Source organism: Sardina pilchardus, chromosome 2 (assembly GCF_963854185.1).
Source record: "Sardina pilchardus chromosome 2, fSarPil1.1, whole genome shotgun sequence".
Classification (NCBI taxonomy): Eukaryota; Metazoa; Chordata; class Actinopteri; order Clupeiformes; family Clupeidae; genus Sardina; species Sardina pilchardus.
Window position 1 is genome coordinate 35,548,868 of NC_084995.1, and position 15,613 is coordinate 35,564,480.

Sequence of the window (15,613 nt, forward strand, 5' to 3'; positions counted from 1 at the left end):
ATATATATGGTCCAAATGGGTCCATTATCTCTCTGGCAGACCTTGTTTGTCTCTTCGGTAGTTCGTCCATGACTCTCTCGTAACCGTCTCTCTCTGGTAGATCTTCCTTAGCTCAGCAGACAGTCATGCTGTGGTCTCTTCACAGGTCTAAAGACATCGAGGCATCTGGCTTCAACGGAACGGCGGCCTTCATGGAGGTGCGCGTCCAGTCCATTGTGGTCGAGTTCATCCTCACGCATGTGCCTCAGCTCTTCCCAGACAACGGTACCTGGACCGCTACACTGGCTACTCCGACCTACACCTCCAGAGGTTGTGGCCATTCTGAAACACTAGTTGTGGAGGTGGTGTTGGCCAACACTAGTGTTTAAGAATGACCACAACCTCTATGACTTTGCCATTCACACCTGCTGCAACTATAAGCAGGGCTGTAGTGGAGGCTAAATGCAAGTTTAGGGTTATCCACCTCTCAAAAGAGTTTATTCATCAATTATACATTGATTATGCAAAATGTCCTCAGTTATGAGGTTAATACACAGGGTATAGTTAATATGGTATTAATATGGTTTTGTTTCTTGCATAAAACATTGTCCTGTGGCTTATACACAAGGTGTCTAATACACAGGAAATTACTGTAACTATTATCACTACCAACAAAACTAAGTTTACTGCTGCTGCTGCTGCTGCTATTAACCTGTGTCTTCTGCGGATCAGCTTTAGGGGTGCCAAATGAGCGCAGGAAGTCCCTCCCCTCACCCACCTCGCAGGATGACACCTTCTTCAGGGCCATGCCATTCCAGTATCCTGGAAACATGAGCCCAGGTGACGGCCCTCCTGCCATGAGGCCTTACCATGCCATCATCGAGCCGACCGACAAGTAAGGGCACGACCTCCAGAGTCGCATTGGTTTTACACCTGTGTGATACAGACAATGTTACATGTCTGTCATCAAGTGACGGCAGTGCAATGTCTGAAGCAGTATCTTACTATAACACTCTTATCTGTTGCTAAAGAACTGTATTAGCACTGCTCAGCTGTTCGATCAGTAGCCATGTTGATCTAGTTAATTTGGACCTTTAACAGAATCTTTTCCATATATAGGCTACCACTGATACACTGATTAACAGTGTGTCATTTTGAATCATTCAATTGTGATTTTGAGCACAGCTGCGCCTGCATACAAGCACACATAATGTATTCAAACATATTCAAACTTAAGCACAAATATATGACATATTAAAATGGCCTTGGTCCTAAACACACAAACTGTGTTAGACCAGACCCTATGCCCTTCTCCTGTCCAACCAAAGTGCATGGACGTATGAGGCCCAGCGTCATTAGCATGAAGAGCCTTTGAGGGCTAATGGTCTCTTATAATGGAACGTAAGCTTACTGAGTAGATGTTCCATGTTGATTTGATCAGTTCATCAAAGAGCAGCCCAAGTCAGTGGTGGCTTTGGATTGTATTGCCAGGTTATCGGGAGCAAAGTGCAACTAGCAACTAGGTTAACTCCTTTAAAAAAAAAAAAGAAATGAAAGAAATTAATGTAATGTGACAGGCTATGTAAGTTGCTTTCTGTACTCACTTCCCTGTTGACTCATTTTGCTTTGAGACCATGAATGAAATAAGCCTCACTGATGAGAGAGAGTGTACTTGCTGCGTTTCTTATGGTAGTAGTTAGCGCTTTGAACAAGATCAGTATGATCTCTGTGTGTCACAATTACAAAAAGCAGCGCCTTGCATTTGAATGGAATGGTTAGGGAACTGATGGACCCTCACTTCCACTCAGTTGATTAGTTTTTATTTGTCTGGAGAAGACAATGGACAGAGGGAATGGGTTATGGACAAACTGGCAACTCTGCTTCAATGTTCTCTGTTGTCCTGTACAGGAGAAAGGGTTCACTGAAGGGACGCAAGTGGAGATCCATATTCAACTTGGGGGGCCGGCTGCCTGATCCACGCAAGCGCAACAAGGGTTCCACCAAAGGTACACATACAAACACACACACACTGAGAGACAGAAAACACTCCACAATTCTTGATGCAGACCATGTACAAACACAGATTACAAGATTCCATTAACAGTATACATATTCAGTATACCCACATTATATAACTACTCTCATAATGCCTTATATACCACTCATTTCTGTGCAGAGAAAGAGAAGCAGACTTTAAGGCCAGCTAAAAGCATGGACTCCCTCAGTCCTGGCCCTTTTGATGGTATGGTTTATTTTCCATTCATCTTTTCAGTGCTCATTACATTTATACTCCATCTCTGTTTTCCTTCTGCCCTGTGAATCTGTCCTTTTTCCTTTCCAATAAAAGCCACAACATCTTGACTGACTCAACATTCTGTTTCCTAGGTAACCGTCAGGGAGCCTCGCCCACTCAGCTGTCCCCCGTGGCCCCCTTGGGGCAGGAAGGCGGATCCTCCGGAGGCGGACTCGCCGCCAACAGCTACGCGGTGACGTACCGGCGAGGGGGCGGAGCCAGCGTGAGCGTGGTCAGCGGGAGCGGGACCCAGGGCACCTACAGCCGGCTGGACTCCGTCAGCGGCGCCTCTGGAGGGGGCGAGGGGGCCGGGCCCGCGGCGGCGGCAGCAGTGACGGGGTTGGTTGCGGGCGGGGGACTAGCTCCGGTCGCCCGGTCACCAGGGCAGGCCAGCAGGGCGGAGAAGCGGGCGGGGATCCACATCTCGGGGCCGTTCTCCGTCACCGTGCCCCTCCACATCACCTCTGGCCTGCTGGGGGTCATCCAGGGGTCACAGGGCGAAGAGGAGACCCCCGCCTCCGCACAAGAGGAGGGGGAGAGACGGAGGAGAGGCAAAGGCGAGGAGGAGGAGGAGGAGAAAAGGGAGGAAGAAGAGGAGAAGGAGCGGAGCCGGAAGGAAGACAGGAAGAGAGAGGAGGAAGAGAAAGAGGAAAAAGAGATAAAGGAAAGAACAACCGAGAGTGGGAGCAGTATGGGTGGAGAGAAAGAAGAGGAGGGAGAGGGAGAGGGGGAGACACACACACAAAAGGTAGAGGTCACACCACCAGCAATAGATGGAGAGGGTGAAGAGCGAAGTTTGAACGGGCATCTGAGCAGTGAGGATGAGGAGGAGGAGGAGGAGGAGGAGGAGGAGGAGGATCTAATTGAAGAGGACGAGGAAGAGGCAGCGGGAAAAGCAGAGGAAGAGGGCGAGACCGGAGAAGGAGATTATATGGGTGAGTACAAGTTGGAACAGTAACTTAATACTCTTGACCTTAGACTTGACTTCAAGAGCAAAACTATGGCTAAAATCTTAACATCACGTTATAAACTTCCTGATCCAATTTTGGTTATAAAATGTGAACCCCACGCCTATCTATGACCATCTTTGGTTCTAAACATATGTAGTAATCACAAAATGATTAACTGTAGTTAGTGTCGTAATTTGGTAACTGATTTCTGAGGGGATGACTTCAAGCGTAAAGCTAGTGATAAACTTGCACTTGACAAAACAGACATCAAAAACAAAGTGAGGACATAATCGATAAATAAACATCGACAAATACATTAAATGTCTTGCTGAGTTAATGTGTTGCCATCAGTACTTCTCTTGAAACCCCCGCCACCCTTATTCTATTTCTTACCACAGAAATGCGGGCCACATTGCTTCCACCAGCATCAGCAGAGGAAGCCCCAGAGGTGGGTTCCTCTGTCAACGCTGACGTTCCCATGTCTGTCGAGGAGGAGTACCCTGACGCAGATCTCCCGTTAGACTTCCAGGACACGTTTGGATTCCTCGATATGATGGACAGCATGTCCCAACCGGTGTGTGTGTGTGTGTGTGTGTGTGTGTGTGTGTGTGTGTGTCCTTTGAATGTCTATTTTGCTTTTTGTATGAGGAAAACATGTCAGATAGATAGATAGATAAATAGATAGATAGATAGATAGATAGATAGATAGACAGACAGACAGACAGACATACAAACATGAATGGTTCATGATTATACTGTCTTTCATATTTCATACTACTTCAGGCTTCTTCACTTAAATACTATTTTTACATTTCTTAACTGTTACACCTTCCTTGTCGGACCCTTCTGTCTCTCTCCTTTAGAATAATGAGTTTTCGGTGGAGCCTCCTTGCGAGAACGAGTATGAGGACAACTCATGGGAACCTCATGACGACCAGACCAGCATTTCCCCTCCACAGAAAGCCCAGCCGAGCCCACCATCTCCGGTGCCCTTGCGCACGCCGACCTCCCGCCCGATGTCCCTCCCTCTGCACACACGACTGCCAAGCAAATCCCACAGCCTGCCTTACAAATGCAGCCCCTCCTACCCCAATGTCTCCTCTTACTCAGACGAGGATGAGGATGAGGATGAAGATGAGATTGTGCTCTCAGACCCGAGCGATGAAGATGAGGACGAGGATGATGACGAGAGGGGAGAGTATGAGGACATGTTTGTGCGCAGCCTCCCTAATGAACTGGAGTTTCATAGCCTGGCATCCAGGGGCGAGCCTCTGCCTGCCAATAGCAGCGAAGATACTTGCCTCAGTGGCCAATCCGAGGACAGAATGCAGACAGATTTTATTCTAAGTGGTGGCTATGTGAACATGTCCATGGGAGGCCGATCGCATGATTCAAATCAGACAGAAACAAGCAGTAGTGTTTCTTGTAGCCAATCAGAAGGAACAGTAATACACAACGAAGACCCGCTGCCAATCAGCTCTCAGAACATCAATGACGTTGATCAATTACAAAGCTCACCTGTAACAGACACGGGCTTACTAGCCAATCAGCTCATGGACATTCTCCATCTTAGCCAATCAGAATGCTCAGAGGTACAGACAGACTCAAGCAACGGAGCAACAAACAAAGAGATGGACGAGGAAACGCATGGAGAAGAGAGGAAAGAAGAAGAAATGGGAGAGGAGAAGACGAGCTGCCAAGAGGGACAGGGGTGAGTAGGGAAATTCTACCTTCTTTCTCACACACAAACACAAACACAAACACAAACACACACACACACACACACACACACACACACACACACACACACACACACACACACACACACTCGCGTACACACACACAAACACACACACACAAAACACTCTCTCTCACACACACACACCCACACATGTTCACGTAAACCCACTATTTTGCTATGCACAGATGTAGGCTATGCCATGGTGTGTGATTACCACTGTTATACATCAGACAAACAGTGAAGCAGAGCACTTACGAGAACAGACATCAAATTGACTATGACTTCCACTTTCACTTCCTACATCAGACATCCAGAAATCAGGCCAACTCCCTTCTGTTAAGTTGTGTGTGTGTAATTGTGCTGTGTGTGTGAGTGTGTGTGTGTGTGTGTGTGTGTGTGTGTGTGTGTGTGTGTGTGTGTGTGTGTGTGTGTGTGTGTGTGTATATGCACACACATGTATATGTGCACTTTGTGCATACCTAAAATGCACTTTAGAAATAAATGTGACTTGACTTGACTTGATGTTTGCGTGTGTGTATTTGTTTGTGAGTGAGTGTATGTGTGTTTGTGTGTGTGTGTGTGTGTGTACAGTGTCCTTAACTGATTTCCTCCTCCTCAGAGTGGACGCTGGACCAGACGCTCACACTCAGCTGGACCAAGACTCCACCAGCGCTTACCCCGGCCCTCCGCTGCCACCCAGAGACCATCGCAACAACAAACAGACAGACTCTAACGGTTGCCATGGCGAAAGACCCTCAGATTGTGAGGTAGAAAAGGTGGACTGGTCAGACCTTCACCCAGCCTCCACCACTGCTGCCCCCTCGCAGGGTGAGGCTCGGACTTGCACTGGGGAAGGGTCAGCATCAGAGTCAGAGACCTCCTTTAATGTGGTTTCCCATGAGCCCACAGGGGAAGGATGGCAGGACGGAACATACCGGAAGGAAGAGGAAGAGGGTGAGGAGATGGAGGAGGAAAAGGATGGGGAGAATGACGGAAAGATAGAGACAGGTGATGTTGATGAGGAAGAGAGTGACAGAGAGGGGGGTGGACAAGAAGAGAGAGTAACCGATGAAGAAGTGGAAGAGGATGGAGAGACAGAGAAAGAGGGTGAACAGAAGGTTGGCAGTAACGAGGGAGAGTGGACAGAGAGGGAAGAGGAAGATGAAGGACAGAGACTACCTGTGGCAGAGGAGGAGGAGGAGGATCAGCCAGATGGAAGTGAGAGGGTAGTCACAGATCAAAAGAACCTGGCAGAGGAAACAGCAGACCAGAGAAGCACAGGCGAAGAAAAGGAAGAGAAGGAAGAGAATGAGGCAGAAAGAGGAGAAAACGAGTCTTTGGTGAGCACGGGAGAGGCTGGCGCTGTGATTGGACAGGTGGGGAAAGAGAGGGAGGAGGTAGAGGAGGGACATACAGAGGAGGGACATTTGGCGCCAGTCGAACGTCAGGCGGCCGAGCAGCTGCCGGAGTCTCAGACAGACCACAGGGCCAGTGAGGGTGCAGAGAAGTCTGAGCTGCCCAGAGAGGAGAGGGAGGGGGCGGAGCAGGAGGAGCAGGAGGAGCAGGAGGAGCAGGGAGAAAATCCCATCAGCGAGGCAGAACAAGGAGGGGAGAGGCATGTTGGAGAAGAGAGGAAGGATAGAGAGAGTAAGACGGACGACAAGCCGGCGTCTCTGGGGCAGGGCGTGGGCAGAACTTTGGTGGTGTCCAAGCAGGCGCCCGTGAGGACGCACCAGGCCAAGTCTGTGCCCGTGGTGCCGCCCAAACCACAGCAGTCCCGTCTCACAGCGCTAGGCCTCAGACAGCAGATGCAGAGCAGAGACACACACAGCCCACAGCAGAAAGACAGGGACGTGCCACACACACATCACACACACGACCAAGACACCAAAGGACCACCACAAGACATGCAGCACACGCCATACTCGCAGACCCCAGACACAACAACACTGAACACACTGCACGATGACAGGCAACATCAGGCTCAGGTGAGGCACACAGAGTCACCTGTAGCACAAGAGCACACAGGTGCTGCGCTCCACACAGGAGACACCACACAACCCTGTGGCCCAGAAATTGACCCAATCACAGAGCACAGAGACACAGACCCACACCTGCCACACATCACCATAAACCAGCAACCTCCACAGATGGAGACACCAGAGCAGTCACTGGACACCAGAGTAGAGCAACACGCTGCACACAGACAGAGAGAGACAGAGGGAGAGACTAGCGGGGATGTAGGTGGAGCAAGAGAGCAGGGGGCGGAGGGCAAAGACGGACAGGCGGAGCAGAGAGACGCGGAGGCAGAGAGGTGGAGAGGTCCTCCCCACCAGAGCGAAACAGAGGCCGGTAGAGACGGAAGTGCTGATGTTAAAAAGGACAAGCTGGGTCTTCGGGAAGGAGACCGCGAGCGTAGAACCAGAGATAGGGAGGTGAAGAGAAACAGTGGGATCAGCATCTGCTTTGATGAGGCAGTTGCCCGGGCAACCAGGGAACGAGAGAGGGAAAGGGAACACAGCGAGAGAGAGAAAGAGAGGGAGAGAGGGGTGAGTGTACAGGACGAAAAGGCCAGGCTGAAATAGCGCTTGGTGAGAACTCACGGGTTCAGAGAGAGTCGAGCAGAATGACTGACAGTGATAGATGATGGTTTTAAAATGTCCCTCACAGGTAAATGGGCTGGCACCTGTCCAATGAATGTAGATACAGTATATGACAATAATGATAACATTTGTTTATTACTAACTCATGAATGCAAATATCTATAGACCCTTTTCACAGCCATTTTGATTGAAATAATAGGGCAAGCACAGGTGGTACTAAACATATAAGTCTCGGTTCAGATTAAAGCGCACTGTAAATAGGTGCCGATATGAGTTGCCACGCATATCAGTGGCGACATTTTTAACTGGTAAGCATTGCTGCGAAATAGGCCAGTGATGTCACAACCTTTCCTGTACAGTTTAGTTCTTTTTATGCGCATTTTATTACTAAATAACTAATGGTATTGGTATCCAACAACAAGGTGTAGATGTGTCCAAGATGTCCTGATCTTTGTATAGATATACTTGCAGGTTGCACATTAGAGGGTCATTCAACTGACTGAAATTCAGTTGTTTAATTCAATCAAATGATCCACCAAATTAAATAAATAGACCTCATTTGTATAAGGTACTTGGAAGGAAAAGTAGTTTTTGTTAGTTAGTTTTTGTAGGCATGGTACTTCAATAAGAGTCTGGTTATCTCTAGTTGAGACGTTTTTCCCAATATACAGCTTTCATTTGATTTTGGTTCCATTTTATTACTAAATTAATACAGTAGAGGGTTCATGATGGAATTTACTTCTATAAGGGTGTTGTTTTTGGTGTTAGTTTGGTAATTGGTGTTTTGCTTTCTGTTCTGTTCTGTTCTGTTCTGCAATTATCACATGATGTCTCTTAGTTCCATTCCACAATTGGTATTCAACAACAAGGTGTAGATGTGTCCAAGATGTCCTGATCTTTGTATAGATATACTTGCAGGTTGCACATTAGAGGGTCATTCAACTGACTGAAATTCAGTTGTTTAATTCAATCAAATGATCCACCAAATTAAATCAATAGACCTCATTTGTATAAGGTACTTGGAAGGAAAAGTAGTTTTTGTTAGTTAGTTTTTGTAGGCATGGTACTTCAATAAGAGTCTGGTTATCTCTAGTTGAGACGTTTTTCCCAATATACAGCTTTCATTTGATTTTGGTTCCATTTTATTACTAAATTAATACAGTAGAGGGTTCATGATGGAATTTACTTCTATAAGGGTGTTGTTTTTGGTGTTGGTTTGGTGTTAGTTTGGTAATTGGTGTTTTGCTTTCTGGAATATGACCTCAGTAAGAGCTGGTTATTTCTGAATTGACCAATTGAGATTGCATGTTCAATAAACCTACACAGCTTTCATTTTTCATCTGTTTTTTTAGTTCTGTTTAGTTCTGTTCTGTTCTGTTCTGCAATTATCACATGATGTCTCTTAGTTCCATTCCATTTGTGTCGACATACAACCTGTATTATTTCACATACAAACTTTAACAAGTGATTTTTGAATACAGAAATGATAAATATATATTGGACTCTGATTGGTTTTTATTCATTTCTGTGATCAGTCTATGCACAGTATTCCACAACAAAGGATTATTTTGCAAGTGTTTTGATTTTTGTTAATTTATAACATTTACAAAAATGCCCCAAAGCTGCCTTATATACCCGGATGTCATTATATGAGCAAAGATGGCAGCTTTTGGGGAATGATACAAAGATCTGTGGATGTTTACATAAAAATGGAACACAGAGTAGGCTACCCAAATGCCTCATTCTCAAAACCATCAACATTTTTGCTGAATATGGCTGGCAAACCAAGTGAGCAATCACCAATGAAGGGCCTTGGTCAGACAGGTAAGCCTATCCATCAGGTATCCATAGTTCCTTTGTCAAGAGGGGTGAACTTCACAGGACAACTACCACTCCACCAATCAGGATTTATGACCAGATCACCAACATAGCTAAAAGGCACAAAACAGCCCTTGAGAATTTGAAATACATATACAATTGTTCAACTCTCAAACCTTTAGCTAAATAATGTGGTCTGCTGAAAGACAGTTTCCTTTTACCTGTTTTTGGATGTGCTGTCCATCCTTGTCTCACACTCCGGTGCAGAAAAGCAAGTGAACTGAACAGTCTTTAAGAATAATAAATACAGTTTAGTTCTTGAAGTCCATGTAAACTAATAATAAATTACTATTTTAATATGACACATCACAGAAAAGGTCAGTGACCATGCAGACAACTCTAAATACATTGAAATACTGACATTTAGGCCTGTGTTAAAATCTGCTCTTTATGTAGGCCATCACTAAAACTTTTGATTGATGGAATGACAAAAGTGTGCAAATGTCAACTTGTGCATTTTAAGAGGTAACGACTGATATCTCCTTGGTCATTTACCTGACATGCAACCCATCAGTGATTGTGGAAACTAGTTCTCTTAATCTTTGTATTTTTCATTGGGCACCAAAGAAAAGTTTCAGCATCCCCATCCATATTCATCTCTGAATATCACTCTCATAAGCATCCACAATCCATTTTCTCTTTAGCCCTGTGCAACCGGATGCAAATGAAATGCCTGAAGAAAACAACACCGTTTCCACAGTCAGTAGGCTAATGGGATTGCATGTCAGCAAAAGGCCCTGAGAAGATGGCAGAAAATGCGCGAAGTGTATTAGACTGGGTAAACCCAGTCCGATCTCCCGCCGATTGCAGGCCGGAAACCTGGGCATTATCTGTCCTGCTTCCGTTCCAATTTTGCGGGGACCAACAGATGAACATCTTCCAAGAGCGGCGATTTCATATGTTTGCCAGGGGTTGTAGCATTCCGTTATGAGGCAGAGGCACCTGACTCTTTAGATTAAAATGCGCATCTCTTTCTATATTTACGGGTATCTAGTTTGAGACGCAAATTCTATTGGTTCTATGCACACACATGTGGCAATGTTACCATCGTCACAAATAGGAAATAACAGTGCAACGTTGTTACAATAGATGCTTCACGATACACATTCAGTTGGTTCACAGCTAATACATTTACTTTAATGTTGCAACATATGACAGTGGACATCTGAGATAGCCTACACCGATGTCGTTTTCAGTAGGCCTAGACTTAGTGTTAGAACAGTGTAATGTGATTCTAGCTAACATTACAGCACACCGATGCAAGCAACTAACGAACGGTAGCCTATCGTTAAACAAGCTATAGGCTACGATGTTGAATTTTCGTAGATCTGTGGTCGATCTGCTTGCGAATTCGGCAGTGAAAAGAGCTTAGGCTAGGCTACTCGACAACAGCGTGCAAACCTTTACAAATATTCATTCCAAATCTACACATCACATGCATGATGTCAAATTCAATAGATATTCACACTCAGTTAGCCTCTATTATGGAAGTCTTTGCCAAATCAGCACTAGCTGAGATGAGCAAAGTAATTGACAACGACTCGTCTGTTTTACGGCAAGAGATATCCCGACGAGAAAGGGAAATTGAGGCACTCTGGAGGCGACTGCAGCTGACGGAAAATGAGTTGAAAACGGCGCGACAAGCTCCAGCACAAGAAAAAAAGTCTACTGTCAACTTGCGTTCAGTGGGAATCCAAGTGACTAATGGGGCTCCGCGTGAACAAGGTAAGGATTAGCATTATTTTAGAATTGAGGAGGACTAAATGCTGACCATCAGCATCAGACTAGGTCGGGAAAGTAGTTGAAGAAGCGCAGGAGGGAATCGATTAATCACACTGATTGGCAGGCCTTCATGATACAACATCCGCTACTTCTTGGCTACAGACTCATAATCATAAACTAGATGTTTAACAGTGCACCTTTGCTATATGTAGGAATACACGAATGAAAACAGACAATACCAACATAGCATACCTTGATAAAAGATCTCGATCTTGGTGGCCCAATGTTATGATGAATGTTAAAACATGGCTATATTTGGACTTCCTGTCTGCTACTGATTTAGGCCACTGATTAAGGACAACCGAAATGACAACATCAAAATAAGACTTTTTGTATGTTGAATAAGGAAAATTACATTTGGACATTCTCTCTGTAATCTAATTTGAGAAAGGAAACCATTTTACCTGATCTAGATTAACCTACATGTATATCAATCCTTTTTTAACACTTACAGTTGGTGTCTCAAGCTGGGCTGGTCCAGCTATGACCGAGAGAGGCCCTGCAGCCGAGTGGAAAGATGCGATTGTGCACTCATTCTCTCTTGAGGTATGCAATTATTTCCAAAAGTTCATTTTGTTTTACCAGAGTTTTTTAACCACACTGTAATGTGACTAAAGACTAAATCTGACAGCCTGCTGCTTTGCATTTGTTTTTCATTTCACCAACAGATTTGTGAGTTTTGCCATGTTGCTGTCCAGATGTTTAGCTGCAGGTTCCTTGGTTTGGCAATCAGGTTGTTGTGTTTCCCAGTTGTTGACTAGTGGCAGTGCATTTTGTACCGTTGAAGGAGGGCCTTAAGGGATCTGGTTCCGGTGTGGTGGCTCCCACCTGCAGTTGTTTATGGTTATATCCTGGGTGTGTTGTTTCGAGCCAGTTGTGCATTGCTGTTGTCTCTGAAAAATAGAATAAATAAATGTCAAATTAATTATAGCATTTGTCTCATTGGTCAGTTGCCACACATCACACATCCCACAACGATGAACCTTCCTCCCAGTATTTGCCTTTTAAGTCCATGCTGGTTTGAAGAGGACTTGTTGAAATGATCAGATTAGCAAATGTTATTATCTGTATGACAAGTGACAAGTGACAAGTGCTGAGGCAAAGATTGTAGACAGGCGGAGCTCTATGATTCGCTGGGCCAAATTTGAGACAGGAAATGCATTTAGAGGTATTTTCTGCCCATTAGCGTCTCTTACTGGCCATGCCACATCATTACAATAATGTTGACGTGGTGAATTCATGACCTGCATTTCAGAGATGAAATGTCAAGGGTGTCACCCATTCACATTGATGTCAGGGGGAAACAGGTGAAGTATAAAGACAAGATAAAAGACTTCACAAAACCTGGGGTGAAGTGGCAACTTGGGTGGGGAGATAGCAGAGTATGGCAGATCTGTTGAATTTAGTTACTGGCATTTATCTTTGGTATTTACCCCCTGAGCTCAGTCCTGCCCCTAGTGTTCACTTTTGTGATGTTAGTCAGCTGTCAGCTCATAAAATTGCTAACTGTACAGGGTGTTTGTAAGACAGTGTGACCTGATTGTCTCTTTTTTACCTCTGTTGTGACATGCCAGGTGGATGTGGAGGAGGAGGACGATGAGGAAGATGACGAGCAAGGGCCTTTTCAGATCAAAGAGGAGAAGTCTGAAGAGGAGCCATGGAACAAGGCCGACGGTAATGCACTCACACATGCACACACTTACATTTGGTTAGGTACTAGTACTGTATGTTAACCAGAGCTTCTGTTCTCACAGGAGGTGCTGCAGTAGATGGAGAAGACTGCTGGGAGGAGGAGATAGACACAACAAGCACACCTGGAGAAGGTACCGTATGAGGTCACACAGATGCCGTGTTAGGTTGTGTGTGAGAACGCATGTGAGAAGACGGAGCAGATGTGTTTGCCTCTTTGTTGGACTCACTGACACGGACAGCTGCTAGGCAACAGTAGATCAAACAGACGTGACACAAACCTAGAAGTGTCATGTTTGGACAATGCAATGCAAGGTCGCTGCGACTGATCTGATGTCATGTGAAAGGTTACTCCAGCAGCACCTGCTGCATTTGCTGATGCCAAACCAATCAGAATACTTGGTCTTGGTGCACAAAACACACAGGCACATAAGGGTAAGGGAGATATTTCTGGGTGTAAAAGAAATGATAAAAAATGCAGACCCCTTTCAAGTCATTTCTTTGAATATTACAATATTCTCATGAAATACGAAGATGCTGATAAAGATGATTTTATTCCAGATTTAGGTATTTCATTTCTTTTCCAATTTTGGCAAGATATTCACACTAATATATGAAATAAAATGAGATTTGCATTTTGCCCACATTTGCATAGGCTATACGTGTGCCAATATCCATGTATCCATTCTTTGTCTCTCTTTCTTTGTCCCCCTGTGTATGTGAATGTGTATCCATTTCATGTGTGGCTGTGTGTGTGGGTGCATGCCTGCCGGTCTGTATGTGACTATGTATCGATTTCTGCATGTGTGTGTTTTTCTTGCTGCAGAGGTCTTGGGTCAGCGTGCCCCTGCTGACCCGAAGCTCTACGGCGCTTGGGAGGACTGCAGCACCGACCAGGACGCCGGCCTGACTGCAGACCACCAGGAGGAGGCTCCGGCATCCTCGCTGCCCATGCCTCATCTCCATCAGCAGCCACACCCCCTGTCCCACCCCACGCTGGCACATGTGCTCCCGCGAGACCAGCACTGCCTCCTCTCCTCCCACCATCAGGACCCTCCTCCTCCCATCCCACCCCTCCAGCATCGCCACTGTGATGTCACCAGCGGTTATGGCCCAGCCGAGCACCCGCCTGCGTCCATGGGCGTCGGCGCCGGTGGGGAACCCGTGGAGGGCCGCGACGGGGGCAAGAGGTCGCGGTGCGGCCAGTGCGGCAAGACGTTCACCACGCACTTCTACCTGAAGATTCACCAGCGGATCCACACTGGGGAGCGGCCCTTCACCTGCACGGCCTGTGGCAAGCGCTTCTACTGCACGTCACACCTCATCTCCCACCAGCGCTGCCACACGGGCGAGAAGCCTTACAGCTGCCTGGAGTGTGGCAAGGCCTACTCCCACCTGAACTCCCTCAAGCTGCACCAGCGCAGCCACGCTGAGGAGGGCGGCCTGGGCTATGCCTGAGGGCAAAGACCTGGCCTGGCATCCGGCACGGCATGGCACGGCTCCAACTCCGATGGTGAGGGTGGCCTGTAGAAAGAGAGGATGGGGGCTTGTTCGGTAAGAGGCAAGTGGGGGGTATTTTGGTGTGTGATACTGTACCAATGGTTCATTCTGAAGCCATGCCCAATACCGAGCCCTTTTTCTCGGGTGAATGGTGTGGGTACTGGGGGAGGGTGATGGAGGACATGGGCTTAGGGTGGGGTTGTGGGTGTTTGGGGCTGTTTTGTGTGTAACCAGCAGCCCCTATACTGGTCGTCAGACACCAGCTGCCCCCAAAACCCCCAACCCCCACGCCACAGTAAGATGACCTCAAGCTGATGCACGAGGCTGAATGTGTCGAGTCAAAATGGGGGTGAACAGCTGGGGCTCAGGACACTTTCATTTTGTGTGTGTGTGTGTGTGTGTGTGTGTGTGTGTGTGTGTGTGTGTGTGTGTGTGTGTGTGTGTGTGTGTGTGTGTGTGTGTGTGTGTGTGTGTGTGTGTGTGTGTGTGTGTGTGTGTGTGTGTGTGTGTGTGTGTGTGTGTGTGTGAGAGAGAGAGAGACTATTTGTAAACTGCATGTTTGTATATGTGTGTATGTGTGTGCATGCTGTTAATGTCTGTCAGACCAAGAGAGCACAACCACAGCAGTCCACTGCTAAAGAAAGACAAGAAAGACACTTTGAAGCTTCCAAACTATGTGAAATACAGACCCTGACTGTTCAGATAAGATAGAGATGACTGTCACTGTGGGATGACCCTGGACCAACAAGCTTTGAACACAAAATTGAATTCCTGTGGGTGTTGCAAGTGTTGACATCCCCTGAATGCCCGAGGTGTTCCCAGATGCTTTATGCATAAAGATGAAGAAAAAGCTGTGCTTACTGTCCCATTCATTTAATTACACAAAATGTTGAATTAAATAAACAGGTTTTGTGTTTGTCTGTGTAGGCCTGACTTTCTTCCAAGTGGGGGACATGAACAAATGGCTTTGTGTAGAATAGTGGATGAAATGGCTTTGGAATGAAGCAATGAACCAAGGTCCTTCGAGCTACTGTTGTACAACATACGTTTTCAGGAGAAAATCTCGCAAGTCAGTTTTTAGCAGGCCAGTTTTTAGTTTTTAGGTGTTGGGCAATCAACAGTCTACATTACATTGAATTGGAGCTTGGTTTCATTCTCAAAACAACAACATTGTGTTACAGACTAACTGACGAAGAGA

General features: G+C 46.3%; 2 protein-coding genes and 1 long non-coding RNA gene across 4 annotated transcripts in view; 2 read left to right on the forward strand and 1 right to left on the reverse strand.

The window, feature by feature from the left end:
* si:dkeyp-68b7.12 (apoptotic chromatin condensation inducer in the nucleus) overlaps positions 1-8,903 on the forward strand; it is a 13,748-nt gene extending 4,845 nt beyond the window's left edge. Inside the window, exons 7-14 of the mRNA XM_062528888.1 lie at positions 146-264; positions 712-874; positions 1,888-1,985; positions 2,156-2,221; positions 2,365-3,207; positions 3,621-3,796; positions 4,086-4,933; positions 5,583-8,903. Of these exons, the coding sequence (XP_062384872.1) occupies positions 146-264; positions 712-874; positions 1,888-1,985; positions 2,156-2,221; positions 2,365-3,207; positions 3,621-3,796; positions 4,086-4,933; positions 5,583-7,548 (4,279 nt within the window). The 3' untranslated portion in view covers positions 7,549-8,903. The remainder of the gene's footprint in view (positions 1-145; positions 265-711; positions 875-1,887; positions 1,986-2,155; positions 2,222-2,364; positions 3,208-3,620; positions 3,797-4,085; positions 4,934-5,582) is intronic.
* A 212-nt stretch (positions 8,904-9,115) lies between these two features.
* On the reverse strand, positions 9,116-10,354 carry LOC134072336 (uncharacterized). The gene is made up of 3 exons (XR_009937157.1): positions 9,940-10,354; positions 9,606-9,673; positions 9,116-9,497 (listed from the first exon to the last, which is right to left on the reverse strand). It is a non-coding gene; the product is annotated as an uncharacterized LOC134072336 (long non-coding RNA).
* A 157-nt stretch (positions 10,355-10,511) lies between these two features.
* Positions 10,512-15,320, forward strand: si:dkeyp-68b7.5 (zinc finger protein 45). 2 transcript variants are annotated; one of them, XM_062528941.1, is made up of 5 exons: positions 10,512-11,169; positions 11,681-11,772; positions 12,801-12,900; positions 12,981-13,049; positions 13,742-15,320. In XM_062528941.1, the coding sequence occupies exons 1-5, from the start codon at positions 10,884-10,886 to the stop codon at positions 14,371-14,373; spliced, it is 1,179 nt and encodes a 392-aa protein (XP_062384925.1). In that variant the 5' UTR covers positions 10,512-10,883; the 3' UTR covers positions 14,374-15,320. The 2 variants fall into 2 exon arrangements, with proteins under 2 accessions (XP_062384925.1, XP_062384934.1); XM_062528950.1 differs by having other exon boundaries at positions 12,984-13,049.
* The last annotated feature ends 293 nt before the right edge of the window (positions 15,321-15,613 follow it).